The sequence below is a fragment of the Palaemon carinicauda genome, chromosome 43 (genome assembly GCF_036898095.1).
Source record: "Palaemon carinicauda isolate YSFRI2023 chromosome 43, ASM3689809v2, whole genome shotgun sequence".
In the NCBI taxonomy this organism is placed as follows: Eukaryota; Metazoa; Arthropoda; class Malacostraca; order Decapoda; family Palaemonidae; genus Palaemon; species Palaemon carinicauda.
In genome coordinates, this window is record NC_090767.1 from 44,709,450 (window position 1) to 44,724,144 (window position 14,695).

General features: G+C 43.7%; 2 protein-coding genes across 3 annotated transcripts in view; one reads left to right on the forward strand and one right to left on the reverse strand.

The window, feature by feature from the left end:
• Positions 1-14,695, reverse strand: part of LOC137633395 (uncharacterized) — a 420,659-nt gene that overhangs the window by 42,813 nt on the left and 363,151 nt on the right. The gene's annotated exons all lie outside the window — the stretch shown is intronic.
• LOC137633398 (serine/arginine-rich splicing factor 4-like) overlaps positions 1-14,695 on the forward strand; it is a 57,314-nt gene that overhangs the window by 15,976 nt on the left and 26,643 nt on the right. For both annotated transcript variants that reach the window (XM_068365625.1, XM_068365624.1), the window contains one exon: positions 7,209-7,382. In XM_068365625.1, the coding sequence (XP_068221726.1) occupies positions 7,227-7,382 (156 nt within the window). In that variant the 5' untranslated portion in view covers positions 7,209-7,226. The remainder of the gene's footprint in view (positions 1-7,208; positions 7,383-14,695) is intronic.

Genomic DNA, 14,695 nt, shown 5'->3' on the forward strand with positions numbered 1-14,695 from the left:
AAGGGATACAGCTTATCCAGACAATTTTCACTTGTATGGGAGAGAGCACCGTCTAGCACTATACCTAACTCGCATGAATCCATTAAGTTTTTATGGAATTCAAATGAGTCAGCTGTACATATTTTTCTATCCATTGCGTCTGAACAGTGAGTTAATTGATTTAAGTCTTTAATGACCGTATATGTTTCCTTGTCTGGGGAAATCAATACGTGTCCTGTCAAACTGGATATTACTGGATTTGAGTGATTCATCATGAAAGTCGGAAATGGTGATATCCTGTAAGATTGCCAGGCATCAGAAGAATCAAAGGGAATTGTAATCCTAATCTTGTTATTATCTACGTTTACTGTAATTAGGCTGTAATAAAATTCTAACCTATGTTCGTCTGACAAAGGAACATAGCCTAGTTTATCCCTTCCGTTCTTCAGAATTAATTTTAAGTAACATATAGGCAACAAATGGGGCGACAATACACCTTTAGTTGCTAACGTGATAGCTTCTACATAATCCTTGGATTTCTCAATGAAATGTGTAATTCTGTTATGTATGTGATCTATCTTTGAATCATAATACGTTAATGTTGCCAACAAATCCTGTACTTCCATAATTTGAACGATATTATCTGAATGTTCATTTAATAAATCCATAATTTTATTGATTGAAGCTAACTGATTCCTTAGTTCTGACATAATCAATTCATCTTTATGAGTCAAGAACTCAATTTTCTTATTTTGATTACTAATTTTAAGACGATTGGAAATTCCTAAACCTAAACTTGCAACAGACCCAAAGATGCTTAATGCAGCATAAATAAACGGATTCCGTCTTCCGATTTCGTCACGTGTCTAAAGTAAACTAAGCATACGATATCTGTGATATCGATAATTTAGTCAGTTCATATCTAAACTTCACCAGAATTGGTCATCTGGACCAACCCAGCTTCCTCCAGTGATGGAGATGTTTAACTCTGTTGTTTTTATAGAATAAAGACTTAAAAACTATTAAAATGTATTCAGTTACCATTTACATACATCTGAAAACAACTCATACTCAATGTGTGCTTATAACAGTAGCACGCCAATACCTGAAAGTCTAATTCCTGATTTTTCAATCGGAAAGTTCGAAAACAACAAATGATGTGTCTTCAAATCCATAATATTACGTGGACTACCAGAGTCAAAAAATAACGTAAAGGATGTGTGTTCTAAATTTACAGCATATAAGGTTGGCCGTAACTCATTTTGGCTTATTATTGTATGAATTCGTTGCAAATCTACGGGAGCATGCACTGTTTTACTTAATTCGGCCGTGTGTTTCATAGGAAAATCTATTGTCTCACAATTATCTGATAAAACATTAAATTGATTATTCAATACTATTGATGTTGACATGAATGACCTTGACCCAACATCACTCTCATCCCCTCTAGAGTTAACTATGTGGTATTTGCTTTGCTCTGCACATTCTGAAAATTAGACTGACCTTGCGAGGTCTGGTTTGACGGCCCAGGCTCAGCGATATTTGAAGAAGTGTTTGTTTGTTTCGGACTCTGAACTGCATTGACATTTGGTTGTTTCTTCTTATTGTTAAAATGAGGATTTTTCTTTTTATTTCCATATGGAATTGACTGTGTATTTCTAGGATATTGTTGTGTCTTACGCGAGTAACATTGACTATAAGAATGCGTTGCTGTGTTGTGAACTGAGCAAAATTTCGTTCTACAGTCTGCGCTTATGTGACCTTGACGTTTGCAGTTGTAACATGTCACTCCCACTACTGGACTGTTAACTACGTTCACTGTTTGTGGTTTTGTTTCATTCTTAGCAAAAACTTGAGTTAACACGGGATCGAGATCTGGACACTTGGACATGTGTTTCTTTATCTGTTTATAGACATCCAATTCCGTACTTGCAGGCGTTAACTTCTTATCAAAGCACCGCACTAAAGCTTCAGGCAACATAAGTGTCATGCAAGTCAAATACATTAATCGCAAAAAATCTTTCACGGAGATGTTATCGTTAGTAACCCAAGTGGAATTACCTGAAATGTCCTGATATTCGTTAAGCCTATCAGCTATGAGAGCTGCTCTCTCAATAACATTAAGCCGATTCATAGTGGCTTGATTAAGTGTATTTCGTAATGTTAACACTACATCCAAGGCTTCCTCACCCCCATAGATCGCGCGTAACCTAACTTTGAAATCATCCCAAGTAACTGCTTCTTGAAATGAAACACCTCCTAAATATGCACTCGCATCCCCCTTAGAAAAATCTATAAAACTTTTAGCTTCTTGTAATTGTACAAAAGGATCTACGATTTGTTTGGCATTTAAATGGGCATCAACGGATGAAATCCATGACTCCACATTTTGTGGCAAGAACCCGTTGACCCGACCTTGAAAAGGAAGGATTGCTGACCTGGCATTTACAAGCGTCACAATTGGAGGAGGATTAGCCTGGCCTACACCACTAGGTCCAGGGGTAGGGCTGACAGGAGGAGCCATGACTGCTGTATTTTTTTTTTTCTATCTCTTTGACCCCTTGCAATTCTATCAAAATATCTATATGAGTACAGACGCCCACTGCGTAAACGCATATGTATAATAAAATTCCCCCAACAATGTTACTAATCCCAAAACATTTCCCCAAGAGTTTCTGAAAGAAAAAGTAATTAGCACAAAGAAAGAAAAATTCTAAATGAGAATTCGGAGTTTCCTATAACAAAGTTTAGCAATTCACTCACCCCAGTAATAATCGACTAACGACTTGTGATAACTACACTTCACTGCCCAAACTGGAATGAATACAAAATATCTGTACTTAGCTTATATATGAAGTCGACACGTCCTCTCTCTCTCTCTCTCTCTTGATGTTCTGTTAGCGATGTCTCATTCTAGTTTCTTGTTGAATGTAGTTCTTCCTGGATATGTCTTGCAATTGTTGAACGCCAGTCCTTGGGTTTCCTAGGATGTTCATTGAAGATTCAGGTTGTATTCTAACATTTGTTGATGTTAGCTTTTCCGTTGGACTTAGTCAAAATTGTAGATTCTTGTAGATAATGTTGAGTTCTTGAAGATCTTTCTCAGGTTTTACAGCTTTTATTTTGAAGTCTTGAAGATCTTTCTCTGGTTTTACAGCTTTTATGTTGAAGTCTTGAAGATATTTCTCTGGTTTTACAGCTATTATTTTGAAGTCTTGAAGATTTTTCTCTAATTCTTAGAGTTTAACCGCTGTCTTAGAGTTTAATCGCTGCCTTAGAGTTTAATCGCTGCCACCATTTATTGGCGTGCTACTGTTATAAGCACACATTGAGTATGAGTTGTTTTCAGATGTATGAAAATGGTAACTGAATACATCTTAATAGTTTTTAAGTCTTTATTCTATAAAAAACAACAGAGTTAAACATCTCCATCACTGGAGGAAGCTGGGTTGGTCCAGATGACCAATTCTGGTGAAGTTTAGATATGAACTGACTAAATTATCGATATCACAGATATTGTACGCTTAGTTTACCTTAGACACGTGACGAAATCGGAAGACACCTGCATCCGGTGACGTCACAAACTTTCACACGATGAGACAATGTGTTGACGTTTAAAAAGAATGTCAAATTGCTGAGACTTGCATTGTATGTCCTGTTTACGATTTGAATGACTACAGCAAATCCCAGGGTTAGCTCCTCCAACCAACATGACATATTACGTCATTTGTTTTAAACATGTAATATTAACTATTCTAATCATTACATATGCACCCACGTTCTCCTGCGCGCCAGGTCTTGCCTGAGCCTAATCGCAAACATTCCCCTACGCGCCCGCGCCCAGCTGCGTGCCAACTCTCACCTGCGCGCCATCAACCTCCTACGCGCCAGTGGTCTCCCGCGTGCCAGCGCTCTCCCGCGCGCCATCAGTCTCTTGCCCGTGCTCGAACGCGCCCAACAGCTAACTCTCCTGCGCACCAACGATCTACTGATCTGGGCGCTGCTGGGAAGTCAACAATGCTGGCTTCTCCCATGTGCCAATTAGTACCATCGCGCCAGCGCTCGCCTTCGCGCCAACCTTCTCCCGCACACATCCGCGAGGATATGCGGGCGCGCTCGCCTATCCTCTCCAACGGATTCTCGCCAACATTCTATTGCGCGCCCACACGCCTCACATGTTTCAACTGCGCGCCCGCCGCTAGGGATCTTTCTCCTGCGCGCGGGCCCTACGGCTGGTACAGGCATGCGCGAACTCTCACCCGCAAGATCTTTTCTCAGACGAGAAGACCTTCCAGCCCAGTCGTGGTTACGTCTCCTCGGTCACCTTTCATCGCTGGCCCGTCTCGTTCCCAATGGTCGCCTCAGGATGAGATCCCTCTAGTGGCGACTCAAGTCCCGGTGGAATCAAGCGGACAACTCCCCGGACATCCAGATCCCCATGGGACCTGCGGAACTGACGGATCTCCAGTGGTGGGTGGCAGACGAGAACCTACAAAAGGGAGTGGATCTTCTTGTCCTCCCCCCTGATTTGACGGTGTTTTTGAACGCTTAAAAAAAAAGGGTTGGGGGCCCACGTTCTGCACCACACGACCTCAGGCCTCTGGTCAGAGTCAGAAAAGTACCTCCACATAAATCTCCTAGAGATGAAGGCCATCTTTCTAGCCCTTCAACAGTTCCATCAGTACCTGGCAAGTCACTCTGTGGTGATGATGAGCGACAACACCACAGTAGTTGCCTACATCAACAAACAACGAGGTATTTTTTCGCAGCAACTATCCCATCTAGCAGTAGAAATACTGAGATGGTCCGAAATCCGCTCGATACCACTATCGGCACGCTTCATTCCGGGCAAAAGGAATGTGCTCGCCGACAACCTGAGCAGAGTATCTCAGTGAGTACCGAGTGGTCTTTGGATCATCTAGTAGCCAACAAAGTCCTGACTTTGTGGGGTTCTCCGACTGTGGACCTCTTCGCAACAGCCCTGAACTTCAGGCTCCCGCTGTACTGTTTCCCAGTCCCAGACCCCAAGACTCTCTGGCAAGATGCTTTCCAACAACGGTGGACAACATCGACGTTTACGCCTTTCCCCCGTTCTGTCTGATGAGGAGGGTACTCAACAAGACCAGAACATCGGTCAATCTTTCAATGACCCTCATAGCTCCGCTATGGCATCACGCAGAATGGTTCCTGGACCTTCTGCAACTCCTAACTGAGCCACCAAGAGAACTCCCTCCACAACACAATCTTCTCAAACAACCACATGCCAACATCTTCCACAAATCCGTAGGTTCACTGCGGCTTCACGCCTGGAGACTATCCAGCATCTCCTCTCTGAGAGAGGATTTTCGCAACAAGTTGCGATTAGGATGTCTGAACACCTGCGCAGGTCATCCGCAGGGGTCTACCAGGCGAAGTGGCGAGTCTTCTGTGGTTGGTGTCGTGGAAGGGGTATCTGTCACCCGGATGCCACTATTCCAGCAATAGCGGAGTTCCTCGTGTATTTGCGTGAAGAAATGCGCCTTTCAGTCTCGGCAGTGAAAGGCTATCGCTCAGCCTTAAGTCTGGCCTTCAGGCTCAAAGGAATGGACATTTCCTCATCGCTAGAACTTTCTCTACTCATACGTTGTTATGAACTTACCTGCCCTCAGTCGGAAGTGAAACCTCCCCCATGGAACGTGGTTCGAGTTCTCAGGTCTCTTAAGAGACCTCCGTATGAACCAGGCATCAGATCGCCACCTAACCTGAAAGACGGTATTCCTGCTAGCTTTGGCCTCGGCCAAGCGAGTCAGCGAACTTCATGGTCTCTCGTATGACATTGCTCATTTAAGGGGATGGGGGGGAGGTAACGTTCAGCTTCGTCCCTGAGTTTATTGCTAAGACTCAGAATCCAAGAGTAGCGGATCCTCGATTCGACTCCTTCCGGATTTCTAGTCTCCGTACTATAACAGATGACCCAGACCATCTCTTACTATGTCCAGTGAGGAGCTTGAGGCTGTACCTCAAGAGAACAGCCGCAGCCCGTCCTCGTGTGCCTGCACTATTCGTCAGCACAGGAAGGACCAAGAACACCATCTCAGCATGGATTTGCAGGGTCATTGACTTGGCACTGAATCCTGACCCTCCTCCGTCACGTCGCCCCAGAGCACATGATGTCAGGGGCATAGCTACGTCCCTGGCCTTTAAAAGAAATTTTTCAGTGACAGGTTCTTCAAACTGGGGTGTGGAAACGTCAAACAACGTTCACATCCCACTACCTGCAAGAATTGACCCACAGGAGACTCGATACGTTCTCTATCGGTCCTGTGGTGGTTGCACAACAGCTGGTTTAAAACCTCAAGCTCCTTATTGGACAAGTAGCAGAAGGTTGAGGGCATTGTTATCCGGTTTTAGTCTGCATGAATGAAAAGGTTTGACTGTCCCTTATTCTTGTCTTCATCATCCCCTCTCTTGGGGAAAGCAGCATTCTGTGTTCTCTGCATAGCTGACCTCAAACCACTGCAGGTAAACCATGCTCCCTAGTGTTCCTAGTATTGAGATTAATACTGTTACGTCCCCATACCCTGACGAGGTGGTTTTGGGAAAGTCCTAGTCTACAAGTTTCCATCTAAAGAACTTCAGAACTTTCTAGGACGAGTCACACTCCTTCATACCTTCACACACAGCTTGTGTAGGCCGCAGACCTTGTGTAGCAAGGTTTTAGCGAGGTGCAGGGACTCCTTATTTCTTGAGTGCATACACACTCAAATAAGGAGTCCCCGGGCGAAGCCAAAAGCCAGTACTGGCTGGGACGTCCACCCTTCCTAATGGGTGAGTCACCCCTATTAAATGGCGTGGTTTATATTCCAGTTACGGAACAAATGACAAATTCGTAGATAATTTGTATTTTTCCTAACTATACAAACCTTAGCTATTTAACCAAACTTGCCCGCCAGCCCTATCCCTCTTGAAGTCCTACCTCCAAGCAAAGTGAGCTCAAGCACAGGTGTGTGAGAGGGGGGAGGTAGCAAGCTACCCTCCCCTACCCCTGCTAACTAGCGGTGTGGGTAGTAAACCCATGTTAAAAATTAACGGCTCGTCATTTCAGCTACGCCGAAAGTAATACCCCTATTAAATAGCTAAGGTTTGTATAATTAGGAAAAATACAAATTATCTACGAATTTGTCATATTTGCATAAGTTTCATGATATATTTATGTTTGAGAGTACAGTCTTGGGACTTTTTGCTCATAGGTAACTGCTGAGGAATTGATGGAGCTAGCAGCTAAAGCTGGAGAAGTTCGTTATGTGCATCTTGGATTGGAGTGTAATGGAACTAAAAATGCATTAGTGGAGTCTTCTGAGCAACCTTTTAATAATATCAGCGCTGAAAATGCATCATCAGGAATTCATGGGACAGCCCATCAAGTAAGTATTTTAATGTGTGATGTAAAGTATGTAGAACTTCTAGTTGTTCTTATGCAAATAGGTTTATAATGGTTGAGAGAGGGATTTTGTTTGCAATCAGGGACAGGTACGTTTACTGCAAGGTATATTTGTTCCTTCCTAGTTTATGGTTGTCCATTGAATCGATGACGAATACTGCTTCCTTAAATAACTGGTGATGATGATTAAATTAATGTTGTTGTCGCTGATGCCATTGTACGCGACTGTGCAGACCAATCCTAGAACCACAGATTCTACCACACATCTGGCAGGTTCCTACGCATCCTACAAACCCTCGTTCTTTATTTAGAGATATTAAAGTTGGATGATGAGCAGCTATCCTACCACCGATTGGAAAGGGGCTACAATTTTAGACTACTCACTTTCATTTCGGCCACTCTCTAGTACTCACTTTACATTCTATAAGTATTTATAGGATTTTTTAATTGTTGAATTGACATTGTTTCTCTTTCCAGAGTGAACCATTCTACCGCTGCAATTATCAAGCCCCAAACCAAGAGCAACGAGGCAGCGCAGCGAGAAATTGAGGAAGCCATGAGGAGAGTCAAAGAGGCCCAGAACTTTGTTGCATCGGCCATTGACCCTGTCATGTCTTTCTTGGACTCCTCCAAGGACAAAAGATCACGATCTAGATCACGGAGTCTCTCTCTCTCTCTCTCTCTCTCTCTCTCTCTCTCTCTCAGACTCCTGAGTTTTTATGTATTGATGCAGAATGATATCAGAGCTAGTTTCCGAGGTGAGTTCTCTTTGCCACCACGAGAGATCCATTGTCTTACCTTTTGACTATCTCTTTTAATATGGCATAGCTAATGCAGTTCTCTAGCTACTGATCTTACTTGGTGTCTTTGCTTTTTACCATTGCCTCAAGGCAAGAGTGACCTAAGTGTAGAATAGACATAATGATATAGTGAAACCTCGAGATACGAATGTTTCTTTATACGAAAAGCTCATTTTACGAAATGACATTCGAAGATTTTTTCGCCTAGTATTATGAAAAAATATTCGGGATACGAAATGAAATTTGCCGTAAATTTTATGATCACGTTACTTGTAAAGCGTGACTCATTCTGCGAAAAAATCATGTTACGAAATTCACTCCAAAAAGAATCAATTTTGTATCCTTAGGTATTACTGTATTTGTTATTTTCTCTACTCACAGTATTGGTCTCTCTCTCTCTCTCTCTCTCTCTCTCTCTCTCTCTCTCTCTCTCTCTCTCTCTCTCTCTCTCTCTTTGTATTTTAGTAATGTCACAGTAATAGAGTTGTGCTATGCTTGGCAGTGTATGAATTTTAAGGAGCAAGCACAATGTACAGGGTGCTTTGGATTCATTGGGCGTCAAGAAACAAATGTAGAGAAACATTTAGGGAACAAATACACAATAAAATGATTTCTAAGTCTTTCTATTTGAGGAATGAAAAATGGGGAGGTTAAAGAGTTTGTAATTAGCCTGACAAGTCAGGTAATATAAAGCACAATGTTTTCAGGTTAATTTTACTCTCCTTACAAATGCCAGAACATTTCTGAAGTTCTCATCTTGTCAGTGTATCTGATATGATTATTTGTAACAAATTGGATCTGCAAAGAAACAGGTACTTCAGCCTATAAGTGTAGTCTAGCTTAAACCTTGAAAGGTTTAATTAGCCTAGCCTAACCTAAAGAGGTTTCGTTACCCTCGCCTTTGTATCGCATGCCATTCTTACCTTAAGATTATTCCTAGATATGTCTAATACAGTCTTTTATATTAAAAGTAGTTTACACGATCAAACTTACGTAGACCAAGACTACCTGAGTAGCTTACTACTTGGACAAGTTAATAAAGTGAATTACCTACCATGGTTCTAGTGGACCCCAATATTTTTTCAGACTTGACAGTAATAGGAGGGCTTAGAAGCCCTTTAAAGGTAGAATTTGTTGCCAAATTCTACTAAATTGATAAGGCAATGTCTTCTCAATCTGTATCGTCTGTCGTGTGATTACAGATTCATTATATCTACAATTGTAGCTTAATGTTATTGGCCACTTTGAGACTACACAGCCTACTCAGGGCATAGAGGCTTTCAAGGCTAGCTAGTATACTACGGGTGGTACTATTCTAGATTTGTCCCCAAATTCATGAAGTAATATTGAATTTTTCAAATTTCTTAACTATGCTAAGAATACCTCAGTACCTGCTAATAAAAGATACACTTCTTTGTTGGCTTCTGGACGTTGTGTGGGGCTTGACATGTCAAGCAGTTCAAATAAGGGATTTTGACAAAGGAAAAATCTAAACACAACTGGCAGGATACGCTACAAGAATAGGAATGAAGCGGGCGGATGTGACGTCAGTCAAGATGGCGGACAGCTATGGCTGCCGTTTGTTTACGTCGCGAGGTACAGTAACAGTAACGCAGGAGGATAACCTTGCAACGGCTCCTCCTATAACTTGCCACATTTTTTCAATATTAAACTTACCCGATAATCATGTAGCTGTCAACTCCGTTGCCCGACAGAATTCTACGGGAGGGATACGCCAGCTATCACTATACTAGAAGGGGGTGTACTCACAAGCGCCACCTGTGGCCAGGTACTACAGTACTTGTTGTTGACGCCACCTCACTTTTTCCTCTGTCGTGCTTCCGGCAAGACGTTCTTGGATACGCTTATGATTTTGGAGTATTGTTCACGGTTTGGTGAAGTATTTCTCTAAAATTTGCAGCTATTCGCTATACTGGAAACTTCTATATTAGCTTAGTTAGCTTTTGGAATTAATTTGATTATTTATGGTGACGAAGAGTGTATGAACTCTCTTTCACCTTTAAATGGCCGACCCTTCCCTTAGACGGAAGTGTTGGTGTCTAAGAGAGTATAGACTCTCTTTCTTAATTTTGCTTAACAAAAGTTATAGATTTATTTTATATCTCTCCGCCTCTTATAGGCCTCTTCGATTAACTTCCTTTTATTATAAACTTATTAAAATTAATTTTTATATTTGTTTATATTCGACCTTCCTATTAGTAGGCGGTCTTTTCTTGGTACCGAAGTTAATTAACTTTGAGCCCGTCATTTCGGTTTTACCTGTTAACATATTATGCTATTTTAATGTCTTTGAAAGAATTTCTTTGATAGTCTCGTACTGTTTTCAAAGTTGAACTAACGTTTTGTTTGCAGTTGTTGACGTTCAGAACGTTCAACTTGCGCTCTATCGTTACGATAGAGAAAGAATTTTCACGGTTTCACGTTGCAGTAAGAGTAACCGTGTCTAGCGTTTTGTTCATTCTTTCTTAACTTAATGGTTTTAATCCTAATAAAGGAACTTTTCATTTTGGGAAATATTTCAGTTTTTTCCTTTAACAATAATATGTTTTAACGATATATATGATTGGGCTCTTCTCTCAGGTTCTAAGTCAAGAGAGAGAGAGAGAGAGAGAGAGATAGAGACGGAGGGAGAAAGAGGAGGATAAACGTTTCATTCAAGCGAGTAACGTTGTTATCGTTTTTGCTCTTCTCCCTAGTCTCTTTAGGGGAAGAAGGTAAACGTTTCTAGAGTGATCTAGTGTTTAGTCTCTTTCCAGCCACTGAATTATTTATCTTTCATTAGATTTTTCTGTTACATTGTAATTCTGTTTTCGCAATTACTAACTTTTGAGAAAGGATAGAATTGCGTGTTTCAGGTACAAACCACTTAAAGTTTCGAGTTCAGTGAAATAAGTGCAAACAGAAAATCAAAGTGATAAGTGATTAGCGCAAAGTGTGTCAGTGTTGTGCGTGAGGGTACTTCTGTGCGGGCCAGTCGTCCTCCCAGTCCGGGACCTCTTGCAAGCTCCCAAGCCCAGGGGAGAAGCAATGTCGAAGGGCAAAAGGGTTCAGCAGGCCTTGATCGGTGCACAGAAGTATCCTCGGTGGTTGCGGGCGTGTCTTACCGAGACCGTCACTCCCACCCGCAGACGATTGAGCCCTTATTTTGCTCGTCTGCAGAAGAAATTTAGGGGAGAAAACGCTGGTCTCAGGTCTCAAGACCTCTTAAACGTAAAGTCCAGACCTATGCCAGACGTACGAAGTTAGAGTTCAACAACCCGGATGCAGTCATTGGGTTAGCTCTGACTCGCCGCAGTCATCAGTTGAATGCACTCCGCCTAAGAGGAGTAAGGTTCTGCCGCAACAGATCTCTGCTGTTAAGGCTTTACCTCAGCAGACCTTAGTGTCTGCCGACCCCAAGTTGACTCTACTGCAGTCCATGCAGTCACAACTTTCGGTCTTGATGCGTGAGTGTCGGGCTGAGAAGGTTGCGCCTCCGCCTGCGCTCGCTCCGCCTGCGCTCCCTCCGCCTGCGCTCGCTCCGCCTGACCGCAGTACCGCCTGCCAGGCGTACGATGTTGAGCCACGTTATGAGTTTACTGATCCCAGTGGTGTGCAGCTCCCTCCGCCTTCCTTAAGGCAACCTCAGCAATGGGAACAGGAGGCTTATACCTCTCTTCCTCCGCTTCCACTTGCTGTTCCACCAGTGAGGCAACACTCGCTTGAGGTACAACCTCTCCCATCCATGAGTCAGTCTCCTCAGCTCTCGCTGCAGCGAGCTCAACCCTCCTCAGGGCAAGCACCTCAACACCTTAGCCTTGCGCCTCAGGAGCCTCAACTTGCGAGACTTTTACTGCGTTCTGCGCAGCCACTGCCTTTTCGCTCTCAGCTCACACCGCAGGAACCTCAACTCGTTCCTCAGGAACTTGCTACTGCGCATCCGCCAACCACTCAGCAAGCGCAACCCTTGAGTTCAGCCACTCATGCCAGGAGTCAGCCTCCTCCACCCATGCGCCTACCTTCTGCTACTTCTTTTGATCAGCCTTTGCAGACTGAGCCTCAGGTGTTCCCTCAACAGAGTCTTGAAGAGGAAACCACAACTATTGTTGTTCCAGCTCGTTCTGACTCTGCTGTTCAGCATACCTTACCTCCATTTTCAAACATTATGATAATGGAGGTTATTTGTATTACTTATAAAAATATATTTGTATTCCTTGCAATATATTTTTAACAATATCGCAAAATATGGCAAAAATATGAATCATGAGTTATGAATGTAAGGTAAATATTATGTTGATATTAAAACCCCATGCAAGCATGCATAAAGCACTCTAGCACTGGTCATGGAATTTCTGAGAAATGTTAAACGCCATGCACACGCTCTGCTTACCTTACAACATGCTCTACATACAGCATGCTCTGCTTACAGCATGCTCTGCATACAACATGCTCTGCATACAGCATGCTCTGCATTCAGCATGCTCTGCATACAACATGCTCTACATACAGCATGCTCTGCATACAGCATGCTCTGCATACATCATGCTCTGCATACAGCATGCTCTGCATTCAGCATGCTCTGCATACAACATGCTCTGCATACAGCATGCTCTGCATTCAGCATGCTCTGCATACAACATGCTCTACATACAGCATGCTCTGCATACAGCATACTCTGCATACAACATGCTCTGCATACCTTACCGCATGCTTCTCAGTCACACATCTTTGGTTGTTGCCAACTCACTAGACTGGCAAGCAGTTTCATAACGTTGCCTTCTAGTCTGCTGCTTTTGCACCAGTGAAACCCTCACTGAGAGAACTTAGCTTTTCTAGGATATGGTCCCTGTAGATGAGAAAGTTCTTTTCTCCCTCCTTCTGATATTCCCTTGAGGACTCTGTCATTTGGAGGGAGCCTTTAGCTGCGTAGCCTCCTATGGACTTTTATTTAAGCATAACATGCTTCCAGGGAAGGTAATGGTTCCACTTCAGTCGCTAATCCCGTCTGTTACCACACCTGCTCCCATAGACCTTGAGCTGTGTTGCAAGACATGCAGTCCAAGCTTAGTCCTTGTTAGAGGATTTTTTGTTTACGGAGTCAATGTGTCACGGGGAAGACGTTCAACAACCAGCAGAAGTGACTTGTTGTGACGCAGTGCGGCAACCTCAGCAACCCGATAAGGAGTTGTCTGTACGACCCAGACAGTCTAGACAGATTCGGGTTGTCACTGTACTTCCTCTCTTGCCCATGGTTGACAGTTCACAGACTGTGCAGCAGTACCATGATCTTGTGTCCGGCTCCGTCAGACGACTGGCTTTTAAGAGCTCCCACAAGTCGTCGCTGTCTGGAGATTTTCAAATGGACTATGGATCTGACCAAGGAACTGGGCCTCCTGGTCAATTTTGAGGAGTCTCAGCTCGTCCCATCCCAGACCATTGTCTCCTTGGGTATGGATCTTCAGAGTCGAACTTTTCGGGCTTCTCCGTCGGCCCCAAGGATCTTCCAAGCCCTAGAATGCATCCGGAGCATGCTGAGAAGGAACCGATGCTCAGTCAGGTAGTGGATGAGTCTAACAGGGACACTTTCATCGCTGGCCCTGTTCATCGTGTTAGGGAGACTCCACCTCCCCCCCCTTCAGTATCATCTAGCTGCTCACTGGATAAAGGACATGACGCTAGAGACGGTCTCAGTTCCTGTTTCCGAAGAGAGGAGGTCTTCTCTCGCGTGGTATAAGAACAGCTTTCTTGTCAAGGAAGTCTACCTTTGGCTGTTCAGAAACACGACCGCCGTCTCCTCTCGGACGCATCAGACACGGGCTGGGGTGCGACTTTGGACGGACAAGAATGCTCGGGAACATGGAATCAGGAGCAAAGGACACTTCACATCAATTGCAAGGAGTTGTTGGCGGTTATTCTGGCCTTGATAAACTTCAAGTCCCTCCAGCTTAACAAAGTGGTGGAGGTGGACTCTGACAACACCACAGCCCTGGCTTACATCTTCAAGCAGGGAGGGACTCTTTCGTGGAAGTTGTTCTAGATCGCAAGGGACCTACTCATCTGGTCTAAAGATCGAAAGCTAACTGGTAACGAGGTTCATTCAGGGCGGTATGAATGTCATGGCAGATCACCTCAGCCGGAAGGGTCAGGTCATCCCCACAGAGTGGACCCTTCTCAAGAATGTTTGCAGCAGACTTTGGGCCCTGTGGGGTCAGCCAACCATAGATCTGTTCGCTACCTCGATAACCTAGAGACTCTCTGTTGTATTGTTCTCCGATTCCAGACCCAGCAGCAGTTCACGTGGATGCTTTTCTGCTGGATTGGTTCCATCTCGACCTGTATGCATTCCCGCCGTTCAAGATTGTCAACAGGGTACTTCAGAAGTTCTCCTCTCACAAAGGGACACGGCTGACGTTGGTTGGCTCCGCTCTGGCCCGCGAGAGAATGGTTCTTAGAGGTACTGCAATGGCTGGTCGACATTCCCAGGACTCTTCCTCTA